The sequence below is a fragment of the Hippocampus zosterae genome, chromosome 7 (genome assembly GCF_025434085.1).
Source record: "Hippocampus zosterae strain Florida chromosome 7, ASM2543408v3, whole genome shotgun sequence".
Lineage (NCBI taxonomy): Eukaryota > Metazoa > Chordata > Actinopteri > Syngnathiformes > Syngnathidae > Hippocampus > Hippocampus zosterae.
In genome coordinates, this window is record NC_067457.1 from 13,253,412 (window position 1) to 13,278,088 (window position 24,677).

General features: G+C 50.0%; 2 protein-coding genes and 1 long non-coding RNA gene across 3 annotated transcripts in view; all 3 read right to left on the reverse strand.

Moving 5' to 3' along the window:
* LOC127604968 (histone-lysine N-methyltransferase, H3 lysine-79 specific-like) overlaps positions 1-10,907 on the reverse strand; it is a 31,699-nt gene extending 20,792 nt beyond the window's left edge. The window contains 4 exon segments of the mRNA XM_052072411.1: positions 9,807-9,911; positions 10,368-10,517; positions 10,588-10,687; positions 10,759-10,907. Of these exon segments, the coding sequence (XP_051928371.1) occupies positions 9,807-9,911; positions 10,368-10,517; positions 10,588-10,687; positions 10,759-10,907 (504 nt within the window).
* A 395-nt stretch (positions 10,908-11,302) lies between these two features.
* On the reverse strand, positions 11,303-14,110 carry LOC127604974 (histone-lysine N-methyltransferase, H3 lysine-79 specific-like). Its single transcript, XM_052072427.1, has 7 exons — positions 14,096-14,110; positions 13,953-14,048; positions 13,235-13,496; positions 13,022-13,135; positions 12,833-12,924; positions 11,926-12,027; positions 11,303-11,435 (listed from the first exon to the last, which is right to left on the reverse strand). The coding sequence occupies exons 1-7, from the start codon at positions 14,108-14,110 to the stop codon at positions 11,322-11,324; spliced, it is 795 nt and encodes a 264-aa protein (XP_051928387.1). The 3' UTR covers positions 11,303-11,321.
* A 45-nt stretch (positions 14,111-14,155) lies between these two features.
* Positions 14,156-15,269, reverse strand: LOC127604344 (uncharacterized). Its single transcript, XR_007963278.1, has 3 exons — positions 15,214-15,269; positions 14,741-15,135; positions 14,156-14,638 (listed from the first exon to the last, which is right to left on the reverse strand). It is a non-coding gene; the product is annotated as an uncharacterized LOC127604344 (long non-coding RNA).
* Between the last annotated feature and the right edge of the window lie 9,408 nt (positions 15,270-24,677).

The window sequence follows — 24,677 nt, forward strand, 5'->3', positions numbered from 1 at the left end:
GGCCGAGTGCGGCCCGCTCTCCGCCGCCGGGCCGGCCCGCTCCCCGCCATTGAGACTGAATCGGGATTTTTTTTTTTTTTCATCTCTCAACCTGTCCAAGAGGCCTGCTGCCCACCGCACTTGGCGGCCGAGTGCGGCCCGCTCTCCGCCGCCGGGACGGCCCGCTCCCCGCCATTGAGACTGAACGGGGATTATTATTTTTTTATCTCTCAACCTGTCCAAGAGGCCTGCTGCCCGCCGCACTTGGCGGCCGAGTGCGGCCCGCTCTCCGCCGCCGAGCCAGCCCGCTCCCCGCCATTGAGACTGAACGGGGATTATTATTTTTTTATCTCTCAACCTGTCCAAGAGGCCTGCTGCCCGCCGCACTTGGCGGCCGAGTGCGGCCCGCTCTCCGCCGCCGGGCCGGCCCGCACCCCGCCATTGAGACTGAACAGGGATTATTATTTTTTTATCTCTCAACCTGTCCAAGGGGCCTGCTCCCCGGCCGCACTCGGCGGCCGAGTGCGGCCCGCTCTCCGCCGCCGGGCCGGCCCGCTCCCCGCCATTGAGACTGAACGGGGGCTAATTTTTTTTATCTCTCAACCTGTCCAAGAGGCTTGCTCCCCGGCTGCACTCGGCCGCCGAACCGGCCCGCTTTCCGCCGCCCATTAAAATGAATGGCCTTTTGCCTCTGACCGCCCTCTGACGGACACAAGCGGTATTGCCGAGAATGAATGGGGGGCCCGCACTCCGCCGGGCCAGCCCGCACCCCGCCATTGAGACTAAACGGGGATTATTTTTTTTTTATCTCTCAACCTGTCCAAGGGGCCTGCTCCCCGGCCGCACTCGGCGGCCGAGTGCGGCCCGCTCTCCGCCGCCGGGCCGGCCTGCTCCCCGCCATTGAGACTGAACCGGGATTATTATTTTTTTATCTCTCAACCTGTTCAAGAGGACTGCTGCCCGCCGCACTTGGCGGCCGAGTGCAGCCCGCTCTCCGCCGCCGGGCCGGCCAGCTCTCCGCCATTGAGACTGAACGGGGATTATTATTTTTTTATCTCTCAACCTGTCCAAGAGGCCTGCTGAACGCCGCACTTGGCGGCCGAGTGTGGCCCGCTCACCGCCGCCGGGCCGGCCCGCTCCCCGACATTGAGACTGAACAGGGATTATTATTTTTTTATCTCTCAACCTGTCCAAGAGGCCTGCTGCCCGCCGCATTTGGTGGCCGAGTGCGGCCCGCTCTCCGCAGCCGGGCCGGCCCGCTCCAAGCCATTGAGACTGAACGGGACTATTTTTTTAATCTCTCAACCTGTCCAAGAGGCCTGCTCCCCGGCCGCACTCGGCGGCAGAGTGCGGCCCGCTCTCCGCCGCCGGGCCGGCCCGCACCCCGCCATTGAGACTGAACGGGGATTTTTTTTTTTTCATCTCTCAACCTGTCCAAGGGGCCTGCTCCCCGGCCGCACTCGGCGGCACAGTGCGGCCTGCTTCCCGCCATTGTGACTGAACGCGGATTATTATTTTTTTTATCTCTCAACCTGTCCAAGGGGCCTCCTGCCCGCCGCACTTGGCGGCCGAGTGCAGCCCGCTCTCCGCCGCCGGGCCGGCCTGCTCCTCGCCTTTGAGACTGAACGGTGATTATTATTTTTTATCTCTAAACCTGTCCAACTGTCCTGCTGCCCGCCGCACTTGGCGCCCGAGTGCGGCCAGTTCTCCCCCACCGGGCCGGCCCGCTCCCCGCCATTGAGACTGAACGGGGATTATTATTTTTTTATCTCTCAACCTGTCCAAGAGGCCTGCTGCCCGCCGCACTTGGCGGCCGAGTGCAACCCGCTCTCCGCCGCCGGGCCGGCCCGCTCCCCGCCATTGAGACTGAACGGGGATTATTATTTTTTTATCTCTCAACCTATCCAAGGGGCCTGCTCCCCGGCCGCACTCGGCGGCCGAACCGGCCCGCTTTCCGCCGCCCATTAAAATGAATGGCCTTTTGCCTCTGACTGCCCTCTGACGGACACAAGCGGTATTGCCGAGAATGAATGGGGGGCCCGCACTCCGCCGGGCCAGCCCGCACCCCGCCATTGAGACTAAACGGGGATTATTATTTTTTTATCTCTCAACCTGTCCAAGGGGCCTGCTCCCCGGCCGCACTCGGCGGCCGAGTGCGGCCCGCTCTCCGCCGCCGGGCCGGCCTGCTCCCCGCCATTGAGACTGAACCGGGATTATTATTTTTTTATCTCTCAACCTGTTCAAGAGGACTGCTGCCCGCCGCACTTGGCGGCCGAGTGCAGCCCGCTCTCCGCCGCCGGGCCGGCAAGCTCCCCGCCATTGAGACTGAACGGGGATTATTATTTTTTTATCTCTCAACCTGTCCAAGAGGCCTGCTGCACGCCTCACTTGGCGCCCGAGTGTGGCCCGCTCACCGCCGCCGGGCCGGCCCGCTCCCCGACATTGAGACTGAACAGGGATTATTATTTTTTTATCTCTCAACCTGTCCAAGAGGCCTGCTGCCCGCCGCATTTGGTGGCCGAGTGCGGCCCGCTCTCCGCAGCCGGGCCGGCCCGCTCCAAGCCATTGAGACTGAACGGGACTATTTTTTTAATCTCTCAACCTGTCCAAGAGGCCTGCTGCCCGCCGCACTTGGCGGCCGAGTGCGGCCCGCTCTCCGCCGCCGAGCCAGCCCGCTCCCCGCCATTGAGACTGAACGGGGATTATTATTTTTTTATCTCTCAACCTGTACAAGAGGCCTGCTGCCCGCCGCACTTGGCGGCCGAGTGCGGCCCGCTCTCCGCCGCCGGGCCGGCCCGCTCCCCGCCATTGAGACTGAATCGGGATTTTTTTTTTTTTTCATCTCTCAACCTGTCCAAGAGGCCTGCTGCCCACCGCACTTGGCGGCCGAGTGCGGCCCGCTCTCCGCCGCCGGGACGGCCCGCTCCCCGCCATTGAGACTGAACGGGGATTATTATTTTTTTATCTCTCAACCTGTCCAAGAGGCCTGCTGCCCGCCGCACTTGGCGGCCGAGTGCGGCCCGCTCTCCGCCGCCGAGCCAGCCCGCTCCCCGCCATTGAGACTGAACGGGGATTATTATTTTTTTATCTCTCAACCTGTCCAAGAGGCCTGCTGCCCGCCGCACTTGGCGGCCGAGTGCGGCCCGCTCTCCGCCGCCGGGCCGGCCCGCACCCCGCCATTGAGACTGAACAGGGATTATTATTTTTTTATCTCTCAACCTGTCCAAGGGGCCTGCTCCCCGGCCGCACTCGGCGGCCGAGTGCGGCCCGCTCTCCGCCGCCGGGCCGGCCCGCTCCCCGCCATTGAGACTGAACGGGGGCTAATTTTTTTTATCTCTCAACCTGTCCAAGAGGCTTGCTCCCCGGCTGCACTCGGCCGCCGAACCGGCCCGCTTTCCGCCGCCCATTAAAATGAATTGCCTTTTGCCTCTGACCGCCCTCTGAAGGACACAAGCGGTATTGCCGAGAATGAATGGGGGGCCCGCACTCCGCCGGGCCAGCCCGCACCCCGCCATTGAGACTAAACGGGGATTATTTTTTTTTTATCTCTCAACCTGTCCAAGGGGCCTGCTCCCCGGCCGCACTCGGCGGCCGAGTGCGGCCCGCTCTCCGCCGCCGGGCCGGCCTGCTCCCCGCCATTGAGACTGAACCGGGATTATTATTTTTTTATCTCTCAACCTGTTCAAGAGGACTGCTGCCCGCCGCACTTGGCGGCCGAGTGCAGCCCGCTCTCCGCCGCCGGGCCGGCCAGCTCTCCGCCATTGAGACTGAACGGGGATTATTATTTTTTTATCTCTCAACCTGTCCAAGAGGCCTGCTGCACGCCGCACTTGGCGGCCGAGTGTGGCCCGCTCACCGCCGCCGGGCCGGCCCGCTCCCCGACATTGAGACTGAACAGGGATTATTATTTTTTTATCTCTCAACCTGTCCAAGAGGCCTGCTGCCCGCCGCATTTGGTGGCCGAGTGCGGCCCGCTCTCCGCAGCCGGGCCGGCCCGCTCCAAGCCATTGAGACTGAACGGGACTATTTTTTTAATCTCTCAACCTGTCCAAGAGGCCTGCTCCCCGGCCGCACTCGGCGGCAGAGTGCGGCCCGCTCTCCGCCGCCGGGCCGGCCCGCACCCCGCCATTGAGACTGAACGGGGATTTTTTTTTTTTCATCTCTCAACCTGTCCAAGGGGCCTGCTCCCCGGCCGCACTCGGCGGCACAGTGCGGCCTGCTTCCCGCCATTGTGACTGAACGCGGATTATTATTTTTTTTATCTCTCAACCTGTCCAAGGGGCCTCCTGCCCGCCGCACTTGGCGGCCGAGTGCAGCCCGCTCTCCGCCGCCGGGCCGGCCTGCTCCCCGCCTTTGAGACTGAACGGTGATTATTATTTTTTATCTCTAAACCTGTCCAACTGTCCTGCTGCCCGCCGCACTTGGCGCCCGAGTGCGGCCAGTTCTCCCCCACCGGGCCGGCCCGCTCCCCGCCATTGAGACTGAACGGGGATTATTATTTTTTTATCTCTCAACCTGTCCAAGAGGCCTGCTGCCCGCCGCACTTGGCGGCCGAGTGCAACCCGCTCTCCGCCGCCGGGCCGGCCCGCTCCCCGCCATTGAGACTGAACGGGGATTATTATTTTTTTATCTCTCAACCTATCCAAGGGGCCTGCTCCCCGGCCGCACTCGGCGGCCGAACCGGCCCGCTTTCCGCCGCCCATTAAAATGAATGGCCTTTTGCCTCTGACTGCCCTCTGACGGACACAAGCGGTATTGCCGAGAATGAATGGGGGGCCCGCACTCCGCCGGGCCAGCCCGCACCCCGCCATTGAGACTAAACGGGGATTATTATTTTTTTATCTCTCAACCTGTCCAAGGGGCCTGCTCCCCGGCCGCACTCGGCGGCCGAGTGCGGCCCGCTCTCCGCCGCCGGGCCGGCCTGCTCCCCGCCATTGAGACTGAACCGGGATTATTATTTTTTTATCTCTCAACCTGTTCAAGAGGACTGCTGCCCGCCGCACTTGGCGGCCGAGTGCAGCCCGCTCTCCGCCGCCGGGCCGGCAAGCTCCCCGCCATTGAGACTGAACGGGGATTATTATTTTTTTATCTCTCAACCTGTCCAAGAGGCCTGCTGCACGCCTCACTTGGCGCCCGAGTGTGGCCCGCTCACCGCCGCCGGGCCGGCCCGCTCCCCGACATTGAGACTGAACAGGGATTATTATTTTTTTATCTCTCAACCTGTCCAAGAGGCCTGCTGCCCGCCGCATTTGGTGGCCGAGTGCGGCCCGCTCTCCGCAGCCGGGCCGGCCCGCTCCAAGCCATTGAGACTGAACGGGACTATTTTTTTAATCTCTCAACCTGTCCAAGAGGCCTGCTCCCCGGCCGCACTCGGCGGCACAGTGCGGCCTGCTTCCCGCCATTGTGACTGAACGCGGATTATTATTTTTTTTATCTCTCAACCTGTCCAAGGGGCCTCCTGCCCGCCGCACTTGGCGGCCGAGTGCAGCACGCTCTCCGCCGCCGGGCCGGCCTGCTCCCCGCCTTTGAGACTGAACGGTGATTATTATTTTTTATCTCTAAACCTGTCCAACTGTCCTGCTGCCCGCCGCACTTGGCGCCCGAGTGCGGCCAGTTCTCCCCCACCGGGCCGGCCCGCTCCCCGCCATTGAGACTGAACGGGGATTATTATTTTTTTATCTCTCAACCTGTCCAAGAGGCCTGCTGCCCGCCGCACTTGGCGGCCGAGTGCAACCCGCTCTCCGCCGCCGGGCCGGCCCGCTCCCCGCCATTGAGACTGAACGGGGATTATTATTTTTTTATCTCTCAACCTATCCAAGGGGCCTGCTCCCCGGCCGCACTCGGCGGCCGAACCGGCCCGCTTTCCGCCGCCCATTAAAATGAATGGCCTTTTGCCTCTGACCGCCCTCTGACGGACACAAGCGGTATTGCCGAGAATGAATGGGGGGCCCGCACTCCGCCGGGCCAGCCTGCACCCCGCCATTGAGACTAAACGGGGATTATTATTTTTTTATCTCTCAACCTGTCCAAGGGGCCTGCTCCCCGGCCGCACTCGGCGGCCGAGTGCGGCCCGCTCTCCGCCGCCGGGCCGGCCTGCTCCCCGCCATTGAGACTGAACCGGGATTATTATTTTTTTATCTCTCAACCTGTTCAAGAGGACTGCTGCCCGCCGCACTTGGCGGCCGAGTGCAGCCCGCTCTCCGCCGCCGGGCCGGCCAGCTCCCCGCCATTGAGACTGAACGGGGATTATTATTTTTTTATCTCTCAACCTGTCCAAGAGGCCTGCTGCACGCCGCACTTGGCGGCCGAGTGTGGCCCGCTCACCGCCGCCGGGCCGGCCCGCTCCCCGACATTGAGACTGAACAGGGATTATTATTTTTTTATCTCTCAACCTGTCCAAGAGGCCTGCTGCCCGCCGCATTTGGTGGCCGAGTGCGGCCCGCTCTCCGCAGCCGGGCCGGCCCGCTCCAAGCCATTGAGACTGAACGGGACTATTTTTTTAATCTCTCAACCTGTCCAAGAGGCCTGCTCCCCGGCCGCACTCGGCGGCAGAGTGCGGCCCGCTCTCCGCCGCCGGGCCGGCCCGCACCCCGCCATTGAGAATGAACGGGGATTTTTTTTTTTTTCATCTCTCAACCTGTCCAAGGGGCCTGCTCCCCGGCCGCACTCGGCGGCACAGTGCGGCCTGCTTCCCGCCATTGTGACTGAACGCGGATTATTATTTTTTTTATCTCTCAACCTGTCCAAGGGGCCTCCTGCCCGCCGCACTTGGCGGCCGAGTGCAGCCCGCTCTCCGCCGCCGGGCCGGCCTGCTCCCCGCCTTTGAGACTGAACGGTGATTATTATTTTTTATCTCTAAACCTGTCCAACTGTCCTGCTGCCCGCCGCACTTGGCGGCCGAGTGCAACCCGCTCTCCGCCGCCGGGCCGGCCCGCTCCCCGCCATTGAGACTGAACGGGGATTATTATTTTTTTATCTCTCAACCTATCCAAGGGGCCTGCTCCCCGGCCGCACTCGGCGGCCGAACCGGCCCGCTTTCCGCCGCCCATTAAAATGAATGGCCTTTTGCCTCTGACCGCCCTCTGACGGACACAAGCGGTATTGCCGAGAATGAATGGGGGGCCCGCACTCCGCCGGGCCAGCCCGCACCCCGCCATTGAGACTAAACGGGGATTATTATTTTTTTATCTCTCAACCTGTCCAAGGGGCCTGCTCCCCGGCCGCACTCGGCGGCCGAGTGCGGCCCGCTCTCCGCCGCCGGGCCGGCCTGCTCCCCGCCATTGAGACTGAACCGGGATTATTATTTTTTTATCTCTCAACCTGTTCAAGAGGACTGCTGCCCGCCGCACTTGGCGGCCGAGTGCAGCCCGCTCTCCGCCGCCGGGCCGGCCAGCTCCCCGCCATTGAGACTGAACGGGGATTATTATTTTTTTATCTCTCAACCTGTCCAAGAGGCCTGCTGCCCGCCGTACTTGGCGGCCGAGTGCGGCCCTCTCTCCCCCGCCGGGCCGGCCCGCTCCCCGACATTGAGACTGAACAGGGATTATTATTTTTTTATCTCTCAACCTGTCCAAGAGGCCTGCTGCCCGCCGCACTTGGTGGCCGAGTGCGGCCCGCTCTCCGCAGCCGGGCCGGCCCGCTCCAAGCCATTGAGACTGAACGGGGATGATTATTTTTTTATCTCTCAACCTGTCCAAGAGGCCTGCTGCCCGCCGCACTTGGCGGCCGAGTGCGGCCCGTTCTCCGCCGCCGGGCCGGCCCGCTCCCCGCCATTGAGACTGAACGGGACTATTTTTTTAATCTCTCAACCTGTCCAAGAGGCCTGCTCCCCGGCCGCACTCGGCGGCAGAGTGCGGCCCGCTCTCCGCCGCCGGGCCGGCCCGCACCCCGCCATTGAGACTGAACGGGGATTTTTTTTTTTTCATCTCTCAACCTGTCCAAGGGGCCTGCTCCCCGGCCGCACTCGGCGGCAGAGTGCGGCCTGCTTCCCGCCATTGTGACTGAACGCGGATTATTATTTTTTTTATCTCTCAACCTGTCCAAGGGGCCTCCTGCCCGCCGCACTTGGCGGCCGAGTGCAGCCCGCTCTCCGCCGCCGGGCCGGCCTGCTCCCCGCCTTTGAGACTGAACGGTGATTATTATTTTTTATCTCTAAACCTGTCCAACTGTCCTGCTGCCCGCCGCACTTGGCGCCCGAGTGCGGCCAGTTCTCCCCCACCGGGCCGGCCCGCTCCCCGCCATTGAGACTGAACGGGGATTATTATTTTTTTATCTCTCAACCTGTCCAAGAGGCCTGCTGCCCGCCGCACTTGGCGGCCGAGTGCAACCCGCTCTCGGGCGCCGGGCCGGCCCGCTCCCTGCCATTGAGACTGAACGGGGATTATTATTTTTTTATCTCTCAACCTATCCAAGGGGCCTGCTCCCCGGCCGCACTCGGCGGCCGAACCGGCCCGCTTTCCGCCGCCCATTAAAATGAATGGCCTTTTGCCTACTACACCGCCCTCTGACGGACACAAGCGGTATTGCCGAGAATGAATGGGGGGCCCGCTCTGCGCCGCCGGGCCAGCCCGCACCCCGCCATTGAGACTAAACGGGGATTATTATTTTTTTATCTCTCAACCTGTCCAAGGGGCCTGCTCCCCGGCCGCACTCGGCGGCCGAGTGCGGCCCGCTCTCCGCCGCCGGGCCGGCCTGCTCCCCGCCATTGAGACTGAACCGGCATTATTATTTTTTTATCTCTCAACCTGTCCAAGAGGCCTGCTGCCCGCCGCACTTGGCGGCCGAGTGCAGCCCGCTCTCCGCCGCCGGGCCGGCCAGCTCCCCGCCATTGAGACTGAACGGGGATTATTATTTTTTTATCTCTCAACCTGTCCAAGAGGCCTGCTGCACGCCGCACTTGGCGGCCGAGTGTGGCCCGCTCACCGCCGCCGGGCCGGCCCGCTCCCCGCCATTGAGACTGAACGGGGATTATTATTTTTTTATCTCTCAACCTGTCCAAGAGGCCTGCTGCCTGTCGCACTTGGCGGCCGAGTGCAGCCCGCTCCCCGCCATTGAGACTGAACGGGGATTATTATTTTTTTATCTCTGAACCTGTCCAAGAGGCCTGCTGCCTGCCGCACTCGGCCGCCGAGTGCGGCCCGCTCTCCACGCCGGGCCAGCCTGCACCCTGCCATTGACACTGAACGGGGATTATTATTTTTTTATCTCTCAACCTGTCCAAGAGGCCTGCTGTCCGCCGCACTTGGCGGCCGAGTGCAGCCCGCTCTCCGTACAAGTTCTGCTTCTAAAATTGGAAAATGAAGTTTCTCCTCCACAGAATTCGACACACAATAGACCATGAGGGCAAGAAAAACGGATTTTGAATTTGTTGCAAATGACTTAGAAATGAAAAAAAAAAAAAAAAAGAAATCCCATGAACAAAAACATACACAGCCTTCGCTCACTACTTCTGTTGCTGCACCATTGGCAGCGATGACAGTTTCAAGTCTTTTTGATGCCACATGCTTGGCACTACCTGGAGGGTGTTGGCGCACAGCTATTTACAGAGCCCCCCCCAAGAATTCTTAAATCGGACCGGGCTTTTGCTGGCCCACCTCAAGGACATTCAGAATTGTCCTGATGTTACTTAGACTCATTATCCTACTCAAAGATAAATCCAAATGTCACCTTTGACCAACGACGTTTAGACGGCACGGAAACTGGTTTTCATCCTGGAATCTCTCTCATAATCAGAGAGCTCAGTTCTGAGGGTTCGATCTATTCTGGGTCCGTGCTTTCACTTGTATAGTGCTACATTCAAAGCACTTTAAACAATGTCTCCGAATTACCGAATGGTGCCGCAGCATCAGGAGCAACTGGGGGTGCGTATTGCCCTGGTAACAGGAGCTCTGAAGCTTGGGAGACACCTGACCCGACCGGAGCCATAAACAAGGCTGCAACATATAATGTGGAGAAAAAAAATGAAGAGCTGTGAATATAATTTCATCGACAATATCAAAAACAATATCTATGACACAAATCTAAAATAATAAAATGAAAAAGGCTGAACGGAGAGGGCCCTTCTTGTGACAAGATTTTGCAGCGCAAACTAGTACATTGCACACCACTCGAGACCTCTGGGCGTCGGATGTCGGGGATGTTGTAAACCAAGAAGTCTCTGCCTAACCCGGTAGGAAACAATTCATCAAGGTCTATTCCCAGGGCTGTTTTCGAATCAAATTAAATGTACAGAAGTTCCTTACCATTGGTTTGACAGGCCTGAGAGACAGGACTGGGAGTATTTCTCTGCAACGATGCACAAAAAAAAAAACAACAACAAAAAAACAAAAAACGGCATATGGTGATGCAAAATAAAAGGCGAAACCTTTCAGGGTGTTGAAAATACTCACCAGTCTCTCAGCCCGACTGGGTAGCACAACACTGGCGAGTGGAATGCTGACTGGAAGTTTGCTTGGGTGAACAGTGCTCAGCGGAATACTTATTGGAAGGCTTGTGATACTGTTGTCTGCCTGAACAGATGGACTCTTCTCCTTTCCACCCTGAAGGGAAAATGACTCTTTAGAAACCAGAAGACCATCTCACATAACACATAAACGAAAAATCAATCACCCCCTCGGTGGTTTTCGGTGTATTCTGAGCATCCAACGCATGAGGAGATGGGCTGCCCTGCTTGGCTCGGAGAGGAGAGTTAACGCCACCCATTTCCCCTCTGAAAAAGAACATATTGATGCTATGACAACAAATCACCAAGCTTCAGGAGATTTTAGCAGCTTCGCACACCTGTGTGTGGGCGGCCCGGGGCCGCTCAAGTGGCCCGGGGCTGTGGGCTCCTGGTTGAGGTGCCTGCGCAAAGCAATTCTAGCGGGGGAGAAGCGCGTGTAGTCTGGAAGAGCGTGGGAGACGTGCTGCCTCTGTCGAGCCTCGGGCATGGGTGCAGCGGCGTCGTGGTCGGGAGAGATTGGCAGATAGCGTGAAAGAACCTAAGTCTTGGTGTTCCCGCGCTCCAAAGAAGGCGAGCCGGTACCGTTGATAGAGCGTTCTGGGCTTATGCCGTTGAGAGTTGGGACTGAGGGCAGGCCGAACTTGGGGGCGTCCACGTCGGCGGACGTACGGGATTCCAGGTTCTTGCGGAAAGGGGAGCCCTCGTGAGGGCTGTACGATATGAGTTGAAGCAGCTCCTGTTGCCTCTGACTTTTTTCCAGCTCCACAATGCTAATCTATAAACAGCAGAGGGAACGTCGACATGCCTCAATAGTCCTGGAATGTATCACTATGATGCTGACATAAAAAAAGGTAAATTTTACTCAAAATGGCAAATCAAGCAGCAGGCTGTGATCTCGAAGTTAAGCCATGACTCTCTCAAGCTGTTTGGTCTGCTCTTTCAATTGATGGTTGTGGGACGATATCTCCTTCTGGGCCTGCAGCAGGTCCTCCACAGTGAGAGCTTTCACTCCCAGCTAACATGATCACTTTTCAACGTGTCAGACAAGAGCGTCCATGATGACGATGACGACACCGTGACACATCTGCGTCATGTACTTGCAACAAAGAAACTACACGACGGTACCTTGAAAGTCGGGCGAGTTAAAGCTTGTAATATTTGGAGATTGAACAAATATTTCAGGAAAAACACCATAAAAAATACACCTAAAAAGTCCAATTATAATGAATGTTTCCAATCTATTTATAGTAAAATCGGTTAGCTGCATTGACATCTAGGACTAAAATGTGAAAAGGTTCGGTTTTATGACCAAGGCACTTTGGAGTCTGGAACAAATTATTTCAATTATAATTGGTTTCAATGGCAAAACTGCATTTGAAAAATGGGACGTGATCGAAGGTAATGAATGAATACAAGATATCGAATCACTGACTGTGGTATTCCAATAACGACACAGGTGATTGGTTTTTCATTTTCCTGCCATTTTAAACATTGGTAGCACTCACCTCATCCAGTTTGGTCTGAAAGAGACCTTTGATCTTGTCCTTCTGAGACTGACAGATGGAATGGAGCTGCTCTGCCTGCATGGACAAATCCCTGTGTTTTTGCTAAAGACAAAAGCCAAGGCACAGGACTTTAGACTCAAGATGGACAAACAGTTAACCCGTGAACGACTTGAGATCAAAACACCAGTTGAAGGTCCCCTGCGATCAAAATTGATTTCGGTGAGTCTGGTTTAAGTTTGTATGCACTTTGTTGATTGAGTGCAATAGCCGTTTGAAGCACAATTTAACTAAGGGTGACTTTGAAAACATGATGCAGGCTACTCCACCGGCCTGAAGTATTCGTATTCTAAAAGTAATATTGAACTACTTCACATCAGCGGACCACACTGGCATCAATCATCAACATAGCAAGTTAAACTAGAAGACGACATGCGGTCAGATTTATGGTACCGTTTTATCTTGGCAGCTTTTATGATTATTCTTGGCTCAACACATCAGTAGTCAGAGATCAAAGCTGTCTCACAACGGTCTCAACCCAGCCCACGTCCAATGGTTGGTAAATTCTGCCTTCATGTCACGGTAAGAGCTGACATCGAAGGCTCAAAATGCGATTGCATTGAGCGCTTGAGATACTGCATGGCACCAATCGCTGCAAAGCCGTTTATCACATTTAATTTGAGAACGGAGCAAAGCAAATCAAATATACATGTCAAATATTCATGAGAAATTCAGCTGTCTCATCTGCCAGGAATATTGGACCAAATAGAACAGCTTGAAGAAGGCTATCCTGCACATTTCTCATCGAAATTATTTTGCAAATGGGGGAAGGTTATCGATATTTTAAAGAAATAAAAAAAGTGTGACTTCGCACCTTCCATACAAGAACAAAAAAAGTGGAGTCTTTTACCTTCTCCTGCTCTAAAAGCTGCTGTAGATTGGATTGGTAGTGAGAAGTCTTCATGTAGGCCATAAACTGGAGGTATTGAACTTTGATATTGTCTGTTGAAAGACCGGCGACATGTCAATCAATCCAAAGGGTTCTCTGCGACTTCACCGGAAACCGCAATCTGGATGCCCAGATTTCTCCTCGGCTTACCTAGCAGTTGTTGCAGACCCGGAGGGGTTGGGCTCAGCAGCAGTTGATTGGCTGGGTAGTGCTGGACCTTAGAAGGTAGTTGGTAAAAGGGACTCCGCGGTTGCCGGTATGCATCTGTGCTCCCAGCAAGCACAAAGAACACCAGTCTCAAAAGCGCACACGCGAGCAAATGACGATATATATCTTCCTAATACTACAATGAAAAGGGTGCACAGCACTGCATATTCCTCTGATCCTGAGGGGGCGCTGCAGAAAGGGTCTTGGCATGCAGCAAATCCAACGCGCTCTGATTCTTCTTCTTGTCGCTAGCCGGCGCCGCCTTCTTGGGTCGACCCCTCTTTTTGTTGTTCAGCTTGCGACCCTTGGCCAAGAGTTTGGTTTGGCGGGACTTGGCGGCAGGCTTGACCACACTCACCAATGGGAGGCGATACTCTTCCTCCCCACAGGAATCCTGCTGGAGCACCGAATACAGGTACTGTACATGGTGAACAGTTTGAAGGAAATTTGGAAAAATCAGGGGCGTCCATCTGTGCCTCCGTAAATGTCAAATATGTACACATCGCCTCATCTCAGACAAATCCACAGTTTCCTAAGAAGGTGTGCACATTTCTTTTAATTTCCCTGCTTTAAAAAGACTTCATTTGTTTTCCAATTAGGTTGCACAGATTACAGGTCATGTTAATGGTGGTCTTGGTTTCAATATTTATGTAATTGCGGGCATGTAGGCTTTTTACAGCCACAAATACAGGAACACGATGTGTCAATGTCTTGCCTTGTTCAACGGAAACAATTACAGTCAGTGCATTGTTGAGGTGTGGCTTTAATCATGACCCATTTGTTTCTCGTCCGTTCTGTCAAAAATTAACGTAAAACCAGATCCATAGCAGGCAAAAAGTTTGAGTGCCGCTACAATCACGGCAGGAAAAGCTACCTTGTTTTGCTCCTTGGTTTTGGTGGGTGTGGTGCTATTGCTTTTGCTGTCCTTAAAATCTTTCTGCTGACGTCGTCGAGCTGCCTCTTCCTCTTCCTGTTGAGATATTGGGAGAGTATGACACAGAAACTTCATTAGGTTACGGCGGGGCGTTTCATCACATATCAGGACTTACCCTGAGTTTAGGATTGATGAGACTAGCAAAGTAGTTTTCAAGATGTAAACCGGGCACACAGAAACAAACAAAAAACAAGTTACGCCAAAATAAAAATGCTTGAGGAGGAGCCATAAGTGAAGATGTTGAGCAAAGAATCAGCTGCCAAATAATTGCTGACTGTTTTGTCTCTGAATGCCAACCCAAAGGAATAATCAATCATCAGTTTGAGATATGTCAGCATATATTTCCTTCTAAATTGACCAGGCATTGAAATAAGAAGCATGTCTGGAGAGTTCGCTACACATTGGCTTTAGTGACACAATTTGAAAGAGGAAATGTCATATTTGCCAGAAGTTCTTGAAGGTGGAAAGGATATTGACTGAATATGAATTCTCTTCAAGGTGTAGAGTAGTTCTCCTTACTATGGTGCAGTCTATGGTGTGCAGATAGTAGGAGACTGGCTTTCCAGTCCAGGACACGGAACCCCTCAGTGGCGAGAGCTCTACCACACGCATTATTGTGCCTATACCTACAGGTGACAGAGAGAAGCGTCAAAGCTATCCGTAAAAATCACTGGTCACTACAGAGATTAAAATGTGCAGTCAAAAAAAAAAAAAAACGAGGTACTTACCACTCAAGTTTCGGCTGTTAATTCGAAAGTTTAAAGGTGCAAATGGTTTGGAAGATACAATCTTCCCAACTGAAAAGTAAAATTCAAATGAATTTAAATGTGTGGTGCAAGACAGACAGTGGACTTCATGATGACAGCAATAAACACACTCCAAAAAGACATTTAATGTTCTAAATATGAGGAGAATGAGTCGAATTAAGGTATTTCCGAGGGCATTTTGTGATGGATGATGCATGAAAGGGAAAGCCAGAATTTGTAAAAATATGCTAATAAGCTATGGGTTTTCTTGACGTAATCTCTCAGTTGCATACGAACCTTCCTTCATGTTCGCAAAACGTTCCTTAAGATGATGATCTACCTCTGGACCAAAGGCAAAATTATTCACAAAAATAATACTGCAAGACAGAAGGAAAGAAGCACCAGTCAGAATATGACTCACAACTTTGCTCATACAATGAATTTTTTATGTCAACCTTGTGGTGGCGATCCTTTCTTTCCATTCTTCAGACAGAAAATCTCCTCTCTCCAGCTGAAAATGAAAGACAAAAATTCTTGAGCACTTTCACCACTTTTCGTGACGTTGGTTTTAGAAATGCGCGTGCTAGCCACTTACAGTGTTCTCCCCGTGTTTCTTGCCATACCATTTCATCCACTTTTTAAACTCTTTGTCCATGCTCTGTGAGAAATACCAACATGAATAAATAAATAACCGAAGTAGAAGGACCACAGGGCACCTCGACAGGCACCCTTCTGATTGTAATTTGTTGACACGCCAGTCTAACCAAATCAAAGCACCTTTTCGATCATCGTATACTGAATTTATGAGCGGACGTAAACCTCGAACTTTGTCATTATTGTATAAAACGAGAACTGTTGGGCTACATGAAGATGTCATGGTATGAATCGAAATGAACCTGACATTGACTTAAACAGGAAAGAAATGTCCTACTGTCGACACAATTGGAGAAAGACAATTTTTGGCCTAATTGTTCTGAAATTCATCCATTTTCAAATGATTCTGAGTTGCGTGCGCGCATGAGTGTTACCTCTGCATAGGTTGCTGGAATATCTGCTTCAACGCCGTAGTAGTGTTTACAGTTGGTTGCTGCCGCAACCTGCAGCACCACCTGACCCACACCTACACAGGACGAGCGTTTTACTTCTTATTGACAAAACAACGGGACTCGAGGACTTGCGCGCTGGGGGTTTCATGCCACTGTACGGTCGGGCTCACCGCTGCCGAGGTCTAGGAAGGTGTCGTCCTCCATTATTTACATTTCGTCGATGATCTGCGCCACCAGGTCGAAGGAAGTCTCGCCGTAAACCTCGGGCGAGAAGGGCTCGTAGTTGTTCAGCTTTTCCGGGTCGGTCACAAAGTGGTTGTACACCTGTTGGAGGATGTGTCGCAGCAGCCCGTTGGATGGGCGCTTGTTCAACTTCATGGGCTGAGTCGTCCCTTTCCACTAGAGAGACAGTTTTTGTAATGTTTCAAAAAAAATCTGTTTTTTTTTTTTACCTGTTTTTTTTTAACCTGTTTCAATGTTGTGAAGGTATATTCTTTTCGTAATTTTGATGAGATATTTCCTCTGCTTAGTAGCTGAATTATCTTTAGCCGCTGCTAAAGGATTTGAGGACTTTAGCATATGAAAGAGCAGAAATTGAATTGACGCCAGGCGAGAAGAGTGAGTGTCTCCCCTCTGTTACGGTTCGAAGAGCAACTCAGAAAGTGACTGGGTACCAGTAATATGTGTCGGTGCAATTTTACATAACCGCAACACAGAATATGAGAAAGGGGATAAAGTTTACCTGTACGAGCTATTTTGGTTTGAGGATTTATAACTATTGATTACTTTTACCCCTTCATGCGCCCTGTAACCTGATTACGGAGCCCCTTAGGGGACATGGAAGGAAAAAAAAACTTTGCGAGATCTCGCAAAGAAAGATTGCGAGATCTCGCAAAGTAATGCGAGATCTCGCAAAGAAAGATTGCGAGATCTCGCAATACTTTATTTATTTATTTTTAATGGTCGTTGACGTGCTTCCGGGTTATCGTACGTGCTTCCGGGTCATCGTACGTGTAAGCACAGACAACAGTTATGGAGCGTGTTCAACCTTTCGTTAGTTTAATAGAATTTTACTTAGAAATTGGCTTGAAATACAAAGACATTAAATCTGTTCTTGATGTTAAGTACGGTTTCCAAATAAGTGAAATACATTTGAAGCGAGTGCTGACCCAAAGAGGACTATTTCGTCAGAAAACGTTCAATGACTTGGCAGTCCTGGTTGACTTCATTCGCAACCAATTGCAGCATTCCGGGCAACTACACGGTTACAGGTGGATGTACAGTAAGTGCAGAGAATATTGACTTCTTGTCAGGAAAGAGGACGTTAGACTGGTGTATTATTATTATATTATGTGATATTGAATACAAATAATGACTGCTCTGTACCATCACTCATGTTACATTTGTTAAAAGTTATTATTAAGTCAAAATTTCAAGTATTCATTCTCACAATTTATCTTTGCAGGTTGACATGGCAGTAATTTCTCTGATGACTGAAGAGCAAATGTGCAAATATACTTACCACTTATTCTCATGATGGTTTCAGGCAAGATGGGAGTTTTCAGTTTTACCCAAAGGTCTGAAGTTTTATATTCCATTAAAAATGTTGAGAATGATGTTTGTAAGAATTTGTCAACGTGAATAAAATTTGTTCCAAATCATTCTTAACAGTTTTTTTAAACACAAGAAACCACCCGCTGATGAAAGTGAGGAGTGACAATTACGTAGTCATCATTTACAGGCAGGTGAAAATTCAATTGGGATGATGTACAATTATGCAGGAATACTCCTCAGCATCCACATTGGCTAAGTATTTGTAGATAAATTTAGCAACCAAGAAAGAATGTTTATTTACACCAATAATGCTTTGACAAACAACCATTTTATATTGTTGATCAAATATGTTGTCCTTATACAGGTAGAAAAACGGCAGATAAAAATGCTTTTAATTATGATGGCTATATATTATTTGTAATCAAAAGTGTTTCAATTATCCTTTGTAGGTGAAGTGATCAAATAAAGGACAATTGTCAAATTCAGGCTTCAGTAAATAAGATATCCTTTATTTGTCCCACACTGGGGAAATTTACAGCCTCCAGCAGCAAGAATGTAGGTAGAAAGAAGATAAAAAAGACAACTAAGTGCAATACAAACACAAAATGGATAAATCGCAGTGCTATTTACAATTGTCTTTCACATCATTTAATTATTATTATTGTAGGAACGAGCGTCGGTATCTCTCCTAAATGTTACTAATGTAAATGTAATGTAAATGTTACTTCTCACACCAGTTGAGGAGCTGTAATATAGTTTGGTCTAAACACCAAGCAAAACATAGATGGCTGTCATTTATAAAGTGTATGCAGAAAATTGGTGAAGATGGCACGGCTGTCTGTCCTATATGTTGTGTTATTTTGACTTCAAAATGGCGCCGCGAGAGTGGCTGCCTTTTCAGCAGCTCCTATATTTTGTATATTTTATATTCTTCCTTTCATAAATTTGCTGCTGTGAATTGGGAATTTCTCCATTGCGAGACTAATAAAGGTTTTCATATCTTAAAGAGTAGCAGTGATGGCCTCTGAGGTGTAAATACAGGTTCACAGGCTGAAATGGCTCTTTTGGTGGCATTAGATCGGACTGGGCCATTAAAAAAGCACACAATGCAAATACATCTGGATCACAAGGCATGGTCAAACGAAAGACACACTGGCTTGTGCACAGTTGAACTGGAGAGGAAGTCCCTTGTACCATAAAGTTCAGGTAACGTATACATCACGTTGGGCCGACCACTGGGGACATTCATGTTCTTTGAGGCCCTGATGAGGCTGTTCCAAACTAGGGCCGTGTCATCCAACTCATCCTGTTGAAAATAATTTACAGACAGGTGAAATAAGAGTTGCAAAGTGATATCAGTTTTTATGAGCAAGAAATTTTAGCACGAAGCTGCTTTTTTTTTCTCACTCCTCACCTCTCATTTGTACCACATCTCACCACTCCCCACTTTTCCTTCACCTTCAACCCGTGATAACACACCATTATCTTCTTTCCTTCTTTCGTGTTTCTGTCCATTTTCCCATCAACTCACTCTCACATACAAAAATACCCATTTAATTAATGAGTCTATCAGAATGTATGAACTCACCTGAATATGTCCCATGCAACAAAATTGTAGGATGTTTTTGTCCAGAAATCCACCATCAAAGAAGCCATTGTCTCTGAGGTCTGTGAAGAGGGATAACCAGAACTCCATGCACTGGCTGCGAAGAAACCGCCACCAATACATGTATTCAATTCTTTGATTGGCGGTGCTGGCTCCATCCAAGTATCTGTCAAGAGTGCTGCCTGGCGGTATTGGCAACAGGAAACGCTGCAAGCCATTAACGTGACGATTTTCAGTCCCAAGATCAACTCGAACGATTCGAGGACAACCCCCCCAAACGGTGCACAACTTCGATATAGTAACCTCCAATCAACTTCGGGTCACTACTTACGTAGGCATTAAGCCACATTATTTTCCTTGAAAAACCATCAATAGCCCCATTGATAAAAATTCCAAATGGTTTCAGTTTGTCATAGGAGTCCATGTCTCACTTCAAATGTCCTTCGCTTTTATGGAAACCATACTTAACACCAAGAACAGATTTAATGTCTTTGTATTTAAAGCCAATTTCAAAGTAAAATTCTATTAAACTCACGAACGCCCCTCCGTGAGTCGTCACCTTACAGTGGTGGAGGGGTTTGTGTGTCCCAATGATCCTAGAAGCTACGGTAAGTTGTCTGGGGCTTTATGCCCCTGGCAGGGTCACCCATGGCAATCAGGTTCTAGGTGAGGTGCCAGACAAAGCACGGCTCAAAGACCCCAATGATGATTGAAATAAATGGATCTAGGTTTCCCTTGCCCGGACACGGGTCACCGGGCCCCCCCTATGGAGCCAGGCCTGGAGGTGGGGCTCGTTGGCAGGTGCCTGGTGGCCGGGCTTACACCCATGGGGCCCGGCCGGGCAGAGCCCGAAGAGGCAACGTGGGTCCCCCTTCCCATGGGCTCACCACCCATGAGAGGGGCCAAAGGGGTCGGGTGCAATGTGAGCTGGGCAGCAGCCAAAGGCGGGGACCCTGGCGGTCCGATCCTCGGCTGCAGAAGCTAGCTCTTGGAACATGGAATGTCACCTCTCTGGCAGGGAAGGAGCCCGAGCTGGTGTGTGAGGCAGAGAATTTCCGACTGGATATAGTCGGACTTGCCTCCACACACAGCCTGGGTTCTAGTACCAGTTCTCTCGAGAGGGGTTGGACTCTCTTCCACTCTGGAGTTGCTCACGGTGAGAGGCGCAGAGCAGGTGTGGGCATACTCATTGCCCCCCGGCTCAGTGCCTGTACATTGGGGTTCACACCGGTAGACGAGAGGGTTGCCTCCCTCCGCCTTCGGGTGGGTGGACGGGTCCTGACTGTTGTTTGTGCATATGCACCAAACAGCAGCTCAGCATACCCACCCTTTTTGGAGTCCTTGGAGGGTGTGCTGGAGAGTACTCCTGCTGGGGACTCCCTTGTTCTGCTGGGGGACTTCAATGCTCACGTGGGCAATGACAGTGATACCTGGAGGGGCGTGATTGGGAGGAACGGCCCCCCCGATCAGAACCCGAGTGGTGTTTTGTTATTGGACTTCTGTGCTCGTCACGGATTGTCCATAACGAACACCTTGTTCAAGCATAAGGGTGTCCATATGTGCACTTGGCACCAGGTCACCCTAGGCCGCAGTTCGATGATCGACTTTGTAGTTGTATCATCGGATTTGCGGCCGCATGTTCTGGACACTCGGGTGAAGAGAGGGGCGGAGCTGTCAACTGATCACCACCTGGTGGTGAGTAGGCTCCGATGGTGGGGGAAGATGCCGGTCCGTCCTGGCAGACCCAAACGTATAGTGAGGGTTTGTTGGGAGCGTCTGGCGGAATCCCCTGTCAGAAGGAGTTTCAACTCATTTAGGATTCAGGAAGTCAACTTGAACTAAATACATGTTGAAATGTGTGCATAAGTCCTTTGGTTTAGGCGTGACACTCAATTTTAGTTTTTATTGCTTTAAATGCATTTTCAGGCCGAGCAGAGCACGCTTTCTGACTTTGAAGGTATCTTCATAGGATTGAGTGGTGTAGTCAAATTAATGGTCATTTAGGCTTCAGGAGGTCAACCTGAACTGAATACATGTTGAAATATGTGCATAAGTCCTTTGGTTTAGGCATGACACTCAATTTGAGTTTTTATTCCTTTAAATGCATTTCCAGGCCGAGTTGAGCACGTTTTTAGACTTGGAATGTATCTTCATAGAAATAAGTGGTGTAGTCAAATTAATGGTGATTTAGGCTTCAGGGGGTCATCCTGAACTAATTACGTGTTGAAGTGTGTGCATAAGTCCTTTGGTTTAGGCGTGACACTCAATTTGAGTTTTTATTGCTTTAAATGCATTTTCAGGCCGAGCCGAGCACGTTTTTTGAGTTTGAATGTACCTTCATAGGAATGAGTTGTGAAGTCAAATTAATGGTGATTTAGGCTAAGGGGGTCATCCTGAACAAAATACATGTTGAAGTGTGTGCATAAGTCCTTTGGTTTAGGCGTGACACTCAATTTTACTTTTTATTGCTTTAAATGCATTTTCAGGCCGAGCCGAGCACGCTTTCTGACTTTGAATGTATCTTCATAGGAATGAGTGGTGTAGTCAAATTAATGGTCATTTAGGCTTCAGGGGGTCGTCCTGAACAAAATACATGTTGAAGTGTGTGCATAAGTCCTTTGGTTTAGGCGTGACACTCAATTTGAGTTTTTATTGCTTTAAATGCATTTTCAGGCCGAGTTGAGCACGTTCTTTGAGTTTGAATGTACCTTCATAGGAATGAGTTGTGTGATCAAATTAATGGTGATGTAGGCTTCAGGGGGTCGTCCTGAACAAAATACATGTTGAAGTGTGTGCATAAGTCCTTTGGTTTAGGCGTGACACTCAATTTTAGTTTTTATTGCTTTAAATGCATTTTCAGGCCGAGCCGAGCACGCTTTCTGACTTTGAATGTATCTTCATAGGAATGAGTTGTGAAGTCAAATTAATGGTGATTTAGGCTTCAGGGGGTCATCCTGAACAAAATACATGTTGAAGTGTTTGCATAAGTCCTTTGGTTTAGGCCTAACACTCAATTTGAGTTTTTATTGCTTTAAATGCATTTTCAGGCCGAGTTGAGAACGTTTTTTGAGTTTGAATGTACCTTCATAGGAATGAGTTGTGTAGTCAAATTAATGGTGATTTAGGATTCAGGGGGTCATCCTGAACAAAATACATGTTAAAGTGTGTGCATAAGTCCTTTGGTTTAGGCGTGACACTCAATTTGAGTTTTTATTGCTTTAAATGCATTTTCAGGCCGAACCGAGCACGCATTCTGACTTGGAATGTATCTTCATAGGAATGAGATGTGTGATCAAATTAATGGTGATTTAGGCTTCAGGGGGTCGTCCTGAACAAAATACATGTTGAAGTGTGTGCATAAGTCCTTTGGTTTAGGCGTGACACTCAATTTGAATTTTTATTGCTTTAAATGCATTTTCAGGCTGAGCCGAGCACGCTTTCTGACTTTGAATGTATCTTTATAGGAATGAGTTATGTGGTCAAATTAATGCTGATTTAGGCTTCAGGAGGTCAACCTGAACTAAATACATGTTGAAATGTGTGCATAAGTCCGTTGGTTTAGGCGTGACACTCAATTTGAGTTTTTTTGCTTTAAATGCATTTTTAGGACGAGCCGAGCACGCTTTCTGACTTGGAATGTATCTTCATAGGAATGAGTTGTGTATTCAAATTAATGGTGATTTAGGCTTCAGGAGGTCAACCTGAACTAAATACATATTGAAATGTGTGCATAAGTCCTTTGGTTTAGGCGTGACACTCAATTTTAGTTTTTATTGCTTTAAATGCATTTTCAGGACGAGCCGAGCACGCTTTCTGACTTTGAATGTATCTTCATAGGAATGAGTGGTGTAGTCAAATTAATGGTCATTTAGGCTTAAGGAGGTCAACCTGAATTAAATACATGTTGAAATATGTGCATAAGTCCTTTGGTTTAGGCGTGACACTCAATTTGAGTTTTTATTGCTTTAAATGCATTTTCAGGCCGAGCCGAGCACGTTTTTTGAGGTTGAATGTACCTTCATAGGAATGAGTTGTGAAGTCAAATTAATGGTGATTTAGGCTTCAGGGGGTCATCCTGAACAAAATACATGTTGAAGTGTTTGCATAAGTCCTTTGGTTTAGGCCTAACACTCAATTTTAGTTTTATTGCTTTAAATGCATTTTCAGACCGTGTTGAGCACGTTCTTTGAGTTTGAATGTACCTTCATAGGAATGAGTTAAGTAGTCAAATTAATGGTCATTTAGGCTGCAGGAGGTCAACAATGAAGTAAATACATGTTGAAGTGTGTCCATAAGTCCTTTGGTTTAGGCCTGACACTCAATTTGAGTTTTTATTGCTTTGAATGCATTTTCAGGCAGAGCCGAGCACGCTTTCTGACTTGGAATGTATCTTCATAGGAATGAGTTGTTTGATCAAATTAATGGTGATTTAGGCTTCAGGGGGTCATCGTGAACAAAGTACATGTTGAAGTGTGTGCATAAGTCCTTTGGTTTAGGCGTGACACTCAATTTTAGTTTTTATTGCTTTGAATGCATTTTCAGGCCGAGCCGAGCACGTTTTTTGAGTTTGAATGTACCTTCATAGGAATGAGTTGTGTAGTCAAATTAATGGTGATTTAGGCTTCAGGGAGTCATCCTGAACAAAATACATGTTGAAGTGTGTGCATAAGTCCTTTGGTTTAGGCATGACACTCAATTTGAATTTTTATTGCTTTAAATGCATTTTCAGGCCGAGTTGAGCACGTTTTTTGAGTTTGAATGTACCTTCATAGGAATGAGTTGTGTAGTCAATTTAATGGTGATTTAGGATTCAGGGGGTCATCCTGAACAAAATACATGTTGAAGTGTGTGCATAAGTCCTTTAGTTTAGGCGTGACACTCAATTTGAGTTTTTATTGCTTTAAATGCATTTTCAGGCCGAGCCGAGCACGCATTCTGACTAGGAATGTGTCTTCATAGGAATGAGATGTGTTATCAAATTAATGGTGATTTAGGCTTCAGAGGGTCGTCCTGAACAAAATACATGTTGAAGTGTGTGCATAAGTCCTTTGGTTTAGGCGTGACACTCAATTTGAGTTTTTATTGCTTTAAATGCATTTTCAGGCCGAGCCGAGCACGCTTTCTGACTTTGAATGTATCTTTATAGGAATGAGTTATGTGGTCAAATTAATGCTGATTTAGGCTTCAGGAGGTCAACGTGCACTAAATACATGTTGAAATGTGTGCATAAGTTCTTTGGTTTAGGCGTGACACTCAATTTTAGTTTTTATTGCTTTAAATGCATTCTCAGCCCGAGCCGAGCACGTTTTTTGAGTTTGAATGTACCTTCATAGGAATGAGTTGTGTAGTCGAATTAATGGTCATTTAGGCTGCAGGAGGTCAACAATGAAGTAAATACATGTTGAAGTGTGTGCATAAGTCCTTTGGTCTAGGCGTGACACTCAATTTGAGTTTTTATTGCTTTAAATGCATTTTCAGGCCGAGCTGAGCACGCTTTCTAACTTTGAATGTATCTTCATAGGAATGAGGTGTGTAGTCAAATTAATGGTCATTTAGGCTTCAGGAGGTCAACCTGAACAAAATACATGTTGAAATGTGTGCATAAGTTCTTTGGTTTAGGCGTTACACTCAATTTTAGTTTTATTGCTTTAAATGCATTTTCAGACCGTGTTGAGCACGTTCTTTGAGTTTGAATGTACCTTCATAGGAATGA